Here is an 11,866-nt window from a genome sequence, read left to right as displayed (position 1 = left end):
TGATATTAAAGCATAATTCCCTTAGCTGCATTCGACATCAGACAGAGTTCAAGGAGCGACATTGTTGACATTGTTTTGATAAAGCAGGAACACAATATTTTCTTCTCCAATGGACAACCACTGGCCCACAATACGTCGGCCGAGTCAAGGCTAGTTTATGAGACACAACATCGAACTGTCATGGTAGGAACAGTTGGCCTAGCAACTATCAGAGGAGGCGTGAGATTGGGAGTGGCTCCTGTTCACTTCCTTATTCCAATGCCAAGATGATGGACTACGCCTGCACACTATCGAGGAAGAACCAAGGACTGTTATAAAATCTTACAGACGCGGGCTGTTTGATGCGTTCTGATGCGACTCGAGACTGTGTTGGAGGCCTGTTGTTTAGCTGTTCATACCTTTCATTGCTTTCTAAATAAATACTTGATTGAACAAAGCGGAGTTCGGCTCATCTTCTCATATTCAGGATAAACGACCACGCAACGACATCTGCCGAGTTGGGGGAGGGCAGCAGTACTGTATACATCTAGAGCATTTGCATACAAATGGTTTTGGTAAATGGTTTTGTATTTATATAGCGCTTTTCTAGTCTACAGCAGGTCAAGCGTTTTACTGTCTCTTGCTGGGCAGTTAACATGATTGAAGTCACCAGGGATGGCTATAAAAGCATTGAGATGTTGTGCTTGAGTCCTTGCCACATTGGAGTGAATGGTGTCGGTAGCTACAGTCCCATCAGCTGAAGGAGACATTTAAAGCGCCATGGCGGAAGTAAACTCCCTCGGCAAATAATATGGGCCCATTCCCACTGCTAGCAGTTCAATGTCTGGGCAACAGAGACGCCACTTCTGATTAATATGTCCAGGATTACACCATTTTTAACTCACATATAGTGCAATCCCTCCTTCCTTCTCCTTACTGATCTGTATAACGCCCCTGTACACCCGAACAGTCGTGAAGCCGGGTAACTCCGCGCAGCCATGTCTCGATGAAACACAACAAGCTGCACTCAAGGTATTATCTCTGAAGGTTCAGTCTTCGCTTAGTTCCTGCTCTGCCTCCACGGCGTCTCCTATGTAGCTCCTCTCAGCATCACAGGTTTACTAAGGGCAATCAGCTGGTTGCGTGAGTAAACAATGCTCTCATGGCATGGCTCGTCATAACAAAGAGTGTGGAATTCTGGGCTGCATGCAAATGCCCAACACAAGGGTTATTAGAACCTGGATAGAATCAGCCTTGATTTCACCCGGCTGAATTGTGTTAGTTGCCAAATTTTCCAATCGTTTGTTTAAATGTCATTATCATATCATCGCATATAAAGTTCGGATGGTCATATTGGGGATATAGATGTCAGGTTTAACCTTACTTCAATACGCCGCCCTCAAGATGCCGCACCGTGTTTTGTGAGTGTATTGAGCAGTACAGGGTTAACACAAATCACTTTTATTGTTTTAAATTAAAAAAAAAAATTGCAAGTCCCTGTATATACAAAACAATATTTTTTATAACGTATAATATATATAAATATACAGAGTTAAATGAGAAAATGCTTAAAATTATTATTTTATAATTGCCTATTTGTCTTAGGGTTAGAGTTATCTCACATTTACTTATTCTCTTTATTTATCTCTATATTTCCAACCATTATACTTACTTGTTTATTCTTTTATTATTCCAATTGTACTCCCACACATGATGGAAAGCTTCAAAGGTTTTGGCCACAAATATCAAAAAGACTCATCCAGACACACTTATTATACTTGAAGAAGCATTGTTTCATCAGGTTGTACATAGAGTTCTGAAAAATGGAAGTCATATGAACATGGAATACCTGATATTAACATCTGTCGGGAGAGATACAGTCACACGTGGCCACCATCTTAGTATGTCAGTTACAGCTTGACATTAGAAGATGTTCTGAATGTGTTCATTAAGGAGGCAGTGCTTCAATGTGGCCGGGGACATATTTGCAAAACCACTGCTAAAAAGAATGTGGTCACATGCTTCCTAGACCACCTCATAATCGAGCCTGAATGGATCTGAAATGGGTCCCCAATGTATCTTTGGCGTGTTCACACCAATGCTAAGACCTGTCCGCTGGTGATTGAACCTGTGTCTGACCTGACCCGAGCAGAAAGCAGTTAAAGTAAGCTCCAATGAATTTGTGTTACTCTCTGACACGAATGGTAATTTTTCACAGATTACAGAAATGAGCAGAGTAAAACATCAGACCAACCAACGTGACAGACCTGACCCAAGTACTGTGTGGTCAATGATGCGCTGGTCCAACTCAGATAATACATAACTTTGTGTTTTTTTAAATAATTTTCTATCCACTGCTGACACTACAAAATATAACAGCTTTTTCCTTTGTGCCATCATCCATTTCGTTTAGACATTCTTGACTTCAGTTTCATGCCTTTTATGGGCTTTGGCAAGGTTAACCTATGCTAATAAGGAACTTACATGACATGTCATTCGTCAATATAAGAAATCAGGTGCAAACAATTTTGCAGTTTAAGATTACATCATGAATCGAGTTTTCTACAGAATATTCTTAAGAACAAATTAAAGAAAATTCTAAAGAAGATATTGGTGCATGTCGCCCAAAGTCACTACCAGTTCTGCAAGATCAAATAGACTTAAATTAATCTTATGTCAAACCATTCCAAAACCATTGCACAATTTCACAATGATCCAAACTTTATGGTCCATTTACTTGGCTTTCAACAGTTACACCTCCGATAATTTTGAGTTTCACTCTCTCTATACCCCTCTCAGGAGAAAAACTGCCTCAGCCACCTGAGATGAAGGTGCCTGAGGCAGGTGAATAATGAAGACAGGTGAGGAATGAATTTCATTCCCTTCCTGAAACACATGAAGCAAAAGGTTTCTGGACTGCGGCATGACCCATCTCCTTACACACCAAACACCCTAAAGTCCAAACAAGTCCATCCAATCCTAGTCTATTTTGTCCAGACTGGCTCCAGAAGTGTGGGCAGTGTCTTCCTCCCTTGATCTATACCCATGATGATGCAGAATCTTCCAGAATGTGGTGGTCTATGCCTCGACTGTCCTTTTCCTTTCTAGCCGGTCCAGCTTGGCCAAGTTTTCCGTCAGAACTTTGAAACCAGGGTTCAAAAGCAGGGCTCGCTGGTAGTAGATCCTGGCTGCTGCATAATCTCCCTGCATGTGCAGACACATAGAGGAAAAAAAGCCAGTTTAATCATGTTAAACATAATTTAATTAGATAATAAAGGTTTACGGAGAAGAACAGAAAAGAAACTGGGTCTATGTAAATGTGATTTGTAGCAAGGCTAGGAGCCAACTTCTATGAAGCAGGGAGAGTAAATTGGCCTACCTGAATTAGGATTACAGTGTACAATTAGAGGTCATTAGAGGTAAAGGAACTTCAGATTTTCCAGTGTGTGCTTGTTTTTCACAAAATTGATTTGATTGGTTTCATTTATGTCAGGGGCATAATTATATTTTTACATATTTAAATTTTTTTTTTTATATCCATCTCACAACACATGGTGCAGAAATCTGAAGGGAAAATACTATCACACTTTTACACCCCATGATAAAACTGTCTAATCTTCCTCTCCGTCTGTGTTTCGGTCTTGACAAAAACAGATATAGGTCTAAAAGACAATTACAAAGAAATTGCATTCATTCTACAAAAAACTACTTTTGTTTGCATAAATAGTTAGTTCTTAGGGGGGAGCTAAGCACTACCTTAATGTGTTGAATCCCTCCCATATTCATCCAGGCCTGGGATCTATCAGGTTTGAGTTCAACCGCTAGTTTGTAGCTCTAATGGGAGAAAAAAACAAAAAATGTTAATTAAATCTAAAGACTTAGTGATGACAGTGATACCATTTTGTTACAGCAACTCCATATATAATGTAACAGTATTGAGATACAGCTAAAGTTGTCTTCCAAACAAAGTCATATTAAATCTTTGCATTAGGGACTAATTGGTGTGTTGATTAAGGAACCATAGGAAGACAGGAGGAGCTGGAGATTGAACCAGTTACTCAAAAGTTAGACAACCAGTTGGACATTCTGAGCCACAGCAGCCCAAATAAATATGTAATACTTATCTTTTGATTTAAATGTAAGCTTGCAATGTACACCATTATTTCTCCAGTTTATGGATTTAAAGCTCCATCACTTGTGGATCCTTCACTTTCTATGATTCAAGTCAATAGTGACACCTTCTACCAAATTAACACCCACTGCTTTCAGAGTTTGAGCCCTTGAACCCCTTCTTGCATGCATCACCCAATATTTCTGACGATACGACAAAGCTACACAAGCCTCACGCAGCCCGCAAGGCTGTGATTGGTCTGCTAACTACATTCTTTCAGGAGTCACATTTCCGGTTTCACGCCCCATAATACCGGCAGAAACCACGGAAGATTTAGAAGAACCAATATGGACCAAATAGAAGAGCGTTTGGCAGAAGAGATCTGAAAGTATGACCACTTGTATAACCCGTCATTGACTGGTGGATTTGTCCGCCAGAAAAAGGTTATGAGGAGCTGCAGTGGCGATGTAAATAAAAAGTCGATGACGACTGCCACACACAAAGAAGGTGTCTCTAATGCTCGATCAAATTTAGCTCGTACAATGTGATGTTGACAGTGTTGACACTTCCAAACTATCCGATTCCAAGGCAGAGTAAAAAGACGGTTGTAAGAAAGAGTGCAAAGAAATGAAATTATTATTACATGGAAATCATTTGTCAGATTGTCAGGGAGAAAACATTGCAGAAATATATTGACAATTAAACCAATTCAGCCCCAGACAAAGAGGCACCAAACTCCAACTCTTTTGCGTATTACACCAGTGGCAAGCCGGCAAGCTAGCAAGCTGGTAGGCTGTGGCTGATTGGGTACAGCAGTTGTCCTCCAACCAGAAGTTCAGTGGCTCAAATCCAAGCCCATGGCCCAAAAATTGTCTAATTGTTATGGGGAAGAGCAGTTGTCCTCCAACCAGAAGGTCAATGGCTCGAATCCCAGCCCATGCCCCCCAAAAATAGCCTAATTGCAATTTGGACAAAAGCGTCAGCTAAATAACATCTAATGTTATGGCAAGACATAAGGACACATGATTAGAAATGCATCTGTTAGGCTTAACTATCGACTAGGACGCCAACACCTACGTGTAACATGAGGATGCTGTTTGGGACATATTCAGACATGGGGTGACAATTGCTTATGTTACTCTGAAAGTGTTGTTATATTCTGTAAGCATTGTAAGAAAATAGAAAAAGACTCACATACAACTATTACTAATCAATTTTTGCCCTATGTTACTCCCACATTAGCCTCTTTATATTGGCTTGATGTGAAATTCAGAATAGAATTTCAAATCCTGCCCCGTATCTACAAAGCCTTTAATGATCAAGCCTCATCATATCACAAAGGAGACATTTTGTGAAATTGTCCCCTTTCAATGCTTTTGAACTTGTAATTGGGTCTTTTGGAAGCCTAGGAATGCAGATACCGATACATTGCAAAACATTTTCACACTTTCATCTATTTCCTTGTGAGTGATGCATTGATCTTACTGAATAAAAGCATGCTCATTTATTAATGGACTAAATGTATGAGTGTGTGCAATTTGGTGCGGATCCAAATGAAAATCTGGATTCTAGTAGACTTAAATGGGGACCTGGACAGAGGTATGTATTGTAGTGGTTCTGAAGCACACATTTTTGGGGACCTGGTCACTAGGGGCGCTGCTACAAAACTAGCTGAGTGAAGTTACACATTCCTGAAAGCAGCAGTGTCAGTGTTTTACATTGTATCAGTTCAATGAGAGTTTGAGGTGATACTCTGCTGTAGCCTGTAGTTGGTCCTCCAGTTGTTTTCATGTGTGTGCTGTGGGAGCCCGGCCTTGCAAGAGGAGAACAGTGGGTATAAAAACTGGAAACAGAGCAGTCAGACGCAGGGGTCTATGGCAAATAGAAATTAGGCGTTTATTTACAACTGAGGGGGAAAAGGGAGGAGGGCGCATAAAGATAACTCAAATAGCTTTGCCGGACTGGCAGTTGGGGTCTGGGGCTCCAGCGGGCTCTTCCTGATTCAACGAGAGAGAAAGACAGCAGTTAATCCTCTTCATCTGACAAAAAGGCAGGCCGTTGGCCTCTTACCCTGAGACTCCTTTTGAAAGTGCCTGGTTCCTACTCCCTCAGTGGCTCAAGAGACTCTGGCCCCATTTCCTCTGGTTTTTAAAAGGGCTCCTGATTGCCTCTTGATTCAGTCCACCTGTGAGGGACAACCAGAGACACCTGGGAGGGGAGGAGCTCTCCAGGATGATCCCCTGGGGTAGTACAGCCCCTCCAACACCACGCCTCTGGATTGCCCCTGCCTGGCTGTCCTCAGCCATGTGTGGCACGGCTGACAGGCTGGGCCATCACAGTGCGTCCAGAGGAAAGTAGAATCAGATTAGAATTGGGATGTCCAACTTGATGTTGTTTTTGATGGTGTAAAAAGCTCTTCCTGCCTTGTCTCTCAGGTCATTCACAGCTTTGTTAAAGTTACCTGTAGAACTGATGTTTAGGCCGAGGTACGTATAGGTTTTTGTTTGTTCTAGAGCAAAAGTATCTAAAAATAGTTTGTATTTGTGGGGTAGAGGCTGGATCTTTTTTGGAATATCATAATTTTAGTTTTTGTTAGGTTCACTGTCAAGGCCAAGGTCTGTGAAAATTGGTGCAGAAGGTCGAGGTGCCGTTGTAAGCTTTCTTTGGTTGGAGACAGCAGAACCAGATTATCTGCAAACAGTTGGCATTTGATTTGGGGAAAAAGGTCTGTGTGGTTTTTGACAAACTTGACGCACTTGTTGTTTGTGTACATTGATTTAATGATGCCATGTGTTTATTCCCCCAACATCACTTTCTAACAGTTTATACAGCAGACCCTTGTGCAAAAGTGAATCAAAGGCTTTTTTGAAGTCAACAAAGCAGGAGAATAATTAACTTTTGTTCACAATTGTTTGGTTGTCAATTTGGGTGCTGAGGGTGAAGATATGGTCTGTTTTTTGATAATTTGGGATTTGCTGAGGACATTATTTTCAATAATAATGTTGCAGGAGTCTGGGATTTATAATCCCACGAAGGATTTTCCCAAGGTTACTATTACTACAGATCCCACGGTAGTTATTGGGGTCAAATTTGTCTTCACTCTTGTGGAGTGGTTTTATCAGTCCTTGTTTCCAAATCCCAAAGCTAAGAACAATATTAAAGAGTTTTAGTATAGCCAATTGGAATTCGAGGTATGCGATTTGATTAAGGATGCCGTCAATACCCCTGTCTTTCTTGGTTTTGAGCGATTTCATTTTGCCCTGTAGTTATTTTAATGTTATTGGGGGGACTAGGGGGTTCTGATAGTCGTTTATGGTTGATTCTAAACTTTGTAGTTTATCTCGAATGTGTTTTTGCTGTTCATTCTTTTCTATGGTTAAAAGAGATTGGAGAAGTGTTCCACTTTTCCAGAAGTCGTTTGTTTTTATGGATTCCTCAAAGGCATGGAGCTGGTTTCTAACATGGTTAATTATTTACATCACTATATTTTTACACTGTTTTAAGGTTTCACCATAGTGAAGACGTATATTCTGGTTTTGCTGTGGTCTGACAGGGGTGTTAGTTTGCCGACAGTGAACGCTCTGAGAGACACCAGTCTCTCTCTATCTCTCGATCGCATTTCAGTATCTAATGTGGAAAACCTGTTGACTCAACTGTAAATGCAGACTTCCCAGAAAGAAGTTATGATGATAAGGCTGAAATGTCCCAGGAAGATCGTCAGTTCCTTGAATCTACTCAGATATTAAATGGTCATTACTGCATAGGATTGCCACGTAAAGACAAAGATGTAAAAATGCCTGACAACAGACAACTTGGCTTCCACATAGACTAAATTGGATTATGACAGAGAAAGGAAATGCCACCAGAGTTCCAGAGGAGCAGCTAGACTGCAGCAAGCTTTTTGATTGACGCTTTTGTCCAAGCGATTACAACTAGTACACTCAACATTTATGAGGGGCCATTTAGGGGTTCAGTATCTTGCCCCATATGCATGCAGATGGGGAAGAGTGGGAATTGAACCGGCAACCTTCTTGTTGGAGAACGACCACTCTACCCCCTTGGCCACACTGCCCTACATCTATCTTCTATTCGCCAAATTGTTCATTTACCTCATTGGTATACTCTCTCAGACTCTCAATCTGAGGTCTGAGCCAGTAGAATACAGGATGTGTGTACAATTGTTATGAGCAACTTCCTCCAATAGCAGTGCCCTATAAAGGACAGCTGAAGAAAGAATTGAGAGAACCACCTCTAAAGCAGCTTTTATGTTGCTCAGTGTCATCAGAACAACATGCTTTTGTTCTCGCTGAGGACTTGAGGACATATTGACTGGGTAGGATTTTGCTTGACTAAATGGACAAGCAACTCAAAAGCATTGATAATGTTGATTCCAAAAGTAGAGAGGGCTTCAAAGGTTAAAGACCTCAACCTTGAAAAAAATGGGCTCACGTGCAGAGGGCTTTAGGTGTCCAGTGGTGCACACAATCTGACACCTTTAAGCTCAAAATTGAAATGCAAGAGAAGCCTTGTACAAGAAAAGGAATCTTGTCAACCATAAGTTCAGCCTACAACCTCAAGGTTTGCTGGCGCCTTTCATCCTTTTTGAGCAAAGACAAAAAGTCTTTGCTCTCTTTGCTCTTTTCCTTATGTTATTTTTTTTAGCATACCAGTTCTTGCTATTTACTGCCTCTTTAGTTTATTATGAATTGTATTGCTTGGTTTTATCGTGCACTATTTGCACCCGTTTTAATAAGTCTGTTTTTATTTTTTGTTGTTTCTTCACTTTATTGTAAAACACTTTGAGCTACTAATGAACCCTAATGAATCAACTTTTAATCAAATATAACGTTTTAGGCATAGCTGCTAAAATAACTGTCATATGCCATAAAAGAAAGGTTGAGATCATCACAATTCAGAGCGGGCACTTTAAAGCTTTGAAACACACTTTGAACACTGACCAATCAAAATCCTTGTCCCGCCTGCTTCATTTGCTTGCAGTCCACTAGTTTTCTAGTGGACATTTGCGCCCCACTAGTGACACTAGTGGCTGCATTTGCAGTTTACATGTTAACTAGTGAGGCATAAATGTCCACTAGTAAACTAGTTTGGGTCTGTTTGACCTTACTAGTTAACTAGTGCGGCTTTAAAAGAGTCACTAGTTTAACAAGTAAGAGCCAAATTGTCCACTAGTCACACTAGTGAGGTTGTTTATTACTTTACTAGTAAACTAGTGAGGCTCAAAATTGCTCACTAGCTTACTAGTGGAGCCTAAAAGTCCACTAGTAGCACTAGTTGGGGTCTTTTTGGCAGTACTAGTGAGCTAGTTACAGCCACATTATTTTTACTAGTAAACTAGTAAGGTCCAAAAAGAGCCACTAGTGAACTAGTGGCACTGATGTTTCCCTCACTAGTTTACTAGTGAAAGACATTTTGTCATTTTGTCTGTACAGAAAATGAAGGGACTTTTTTACGAACATGTTGAACATTTTTCTTACATGTTGGGCATTTTCTTCAGCTAGTTGAGCTTTGCTCAGAACTAGTGAACAACTGTGCGCTACTAGTAAGACACTTGTTCAATATGTTGGGCTTTTTGTCCAGCTAGTTGAACTTTTTGGCGCACTAGTTGATGTTATCGTCTTACTGGTCTGACAAAACTGCTCGCTAGTCAACATGTGCATGCAACTAGTTAACTAGTGAAATTCTGTACTGTCATACATGTAATCTAGTGACCCTTTATCACATCACTAGTTAACTAGTTGCATGCACATGTTGACTAGTGAGCAGTTTTGTCAAACTAGTAAGACGATACATGCATTTTGTTGTATCAACAGTAAAATAAAAGAGGAAGAAGCCTGTAATGCCAGCAGAATATAATTGAAATGGACTTTACTGATGTGGGATTTTCAAAGAGGTAAATTTTGACCCCTGCCACTCCCGAGGCTCCCGAGTCCTGGGACTATACAAAACTTGAAATATCAAAACATTAATGGAGGGTGCTATATTGTAGACCTTAAATGCGCTTAGTGATGATCCTTTCTGATAGCTAACCATTGTAACACTAGCACATTAAGATGCTGAACTAGTGCGTCCAAATGTCCAACTAGTGCTGACAAAGACCAAACTAGTGGAGGGGACTGCTATTTTATACCAAGGATATGGAATAAATGCTCAAAACCTTCATTCATAATGTCCTATCACTGCCCAGTCAAACTGATGGGCAGAGACCATCTGTCCATTTTTCCATAGTTTTGGCATCACACCCAGATGGTTTAAACGTTTCTATAATGCCTGTAGCCAGATAGTTACACTTCATTCATGAGTGGTAATTTTTTCGATCTTAATGACAGTGCCCCATTTTCATATTTGTGTGTGCTCACAGTACAAAGGCAGAAAGTATCACGACATCTGATTTACACACTGCATGTCAGTAGGGCCAGGTGCAAAATAGGTGGGAGTTTGCAACAGGAAGTCAGTTGCAGTAGAAATACTGTATTTATTGGACAGAAGAGGTTGCTGCTGTTTCTGTATCTCTGTCACATTGACAAGCTAACTTCTGTGGCAGGCTTTTAATGTCACAATCCATCCACAATGTCTTATAAAGCTAAATTACCCTTGTAGGAAGTGTGATTTATGGTATATACTAATAATTAGGGATGAGCGAGTACAGCATTATCTGTATCTGTATCTGTTAACCATATGAATTATCCTTATCCGTACTCGGAGTGGGCGGGGCCTAACCCGGAAGTGGGTGTGATTTAACCCGGAAGTGGGCTGGTTCAACATAACTTTCTTTTTTAACTTTGAAATTTTTTTATGATTTTTTTATTTTTATTTTTTTTAAATTTATTTCCACACCAGGTGTGTGTGTGTGTGTGTGTGTGTGTGAGTGTGTGTGTGAGTGACATGCGAGGGACGTTCACTGTCTCCCGGAGAAATTAACACTCTGTGTTTTTAGTATAGAAAATCGTGAATTATATTCGTTCACAAGTCATACAGACTGGTTTTGTTATTTTCACTTTACATTAACACTTAAAGTTTAGTGCAGTGTAATTGTTTGCCGTGATAATTAAATGCCAGTGTGATAATAAATGACAATTTCAAACCATACAAACTGTCATGTTGTACTGTATTTAATAGAGGTTTACTTTACTGTAAAGTAAGTGTAAATGTAAAGTGAAAATAACAAAACCAGTCATATTGACTTGTGAACAAATATAATTCACGTCTTTCTATACTAAAAAACACAGAGTGTTCATTTCTCCGGGAGACAGTGAACGTCCCTCGCATCTCACTCATCAAGACTCGTACTCGAAGACCCAGTCGGGAAATTAACGAATCATTTCTGCTTCCTTGACTGAGCCTATGGAACAGTCCCGATGCGCAGTGAACCTGAGTGACTGAGAGACAGAGAGCTGTTCTGTGAGTGAGTGAGCAGAGCCGTGTGTGAAGGGGAGCGCTGTGACGCTGTGTGAGGATTTTCATTCAGTCCGAGCACAGATAATGACTCCGATTACTCGTATTATACTCGTAGTCGGCAAAAGTGCTTTATCCGTACCGGATACTCGTTTCAGCCGAGTATCCGGCTCATCTCTACTAATAATGACACATTGTTTATGCATGCCTTATGGTTAACTCTACATACAACATTATTTCCCTTCCCATAAATTTCCACCACAGGGAGAAAGAACTCAGCCTTTGGGGGAGCAAGTGCTGATGGTCCAGCAACCAGTCATGTTTGCACAGTTTTACTTTCCTTGGTGGCAAATGTTGTGCACC

General features: G+C 40.6%; 1 protein-coding gene across 1 annotated transcript in view; it reads right to left on the bottom strand.

Annotated features, from left to right (window-relative positions):
• Positions 1 to 2,608: 2,608 nt before the first annotated feature.
• tmtc1 (transmembrane O-mannosyltransferase targeting cadherins 1) overlaps positions 2,609 to 11,866 on the bottom strand; it is a 70,587-nt gene continuing 61,329 nt past the window's right edge. The window contains exons 17-18 of the mRNA XM_061075801.1: positions 3,736 to 3,813; positions 2,609 to 3,183 (exon numbers count right to left, since the gene is read on the bottom strand). Coding sequence (XP_060931784.1) covers positions 3,058 to 3,183; positions 3,736 to 3,813 — 204 coding nt within the window. The 3' untranslated portion in view covers positions 2,609 to 3,057. The remainder of the gene's footprint in view (positions 3,184 to 3,735; positions 3,814 to 11,866) is intronic.

Source organism: Limanda limanda, chromosome 1 (assembly GCF_963576545.1).
Source record: "Limanda limanda chromosome 1, fLimLim1.1, whole genome shotgun sequence".
Taxonomy (NCBI): Eukaryota; Metazoa; Chordata; class Actinopteri; order Pleuronectiformes; family Pleuronectidae; genus Limanda; species Limanda limanda.
Note: the sequence above shows the minus strand (reverse complement) of the source record. Positions and strands in the feature narration are given on the sequence as shown.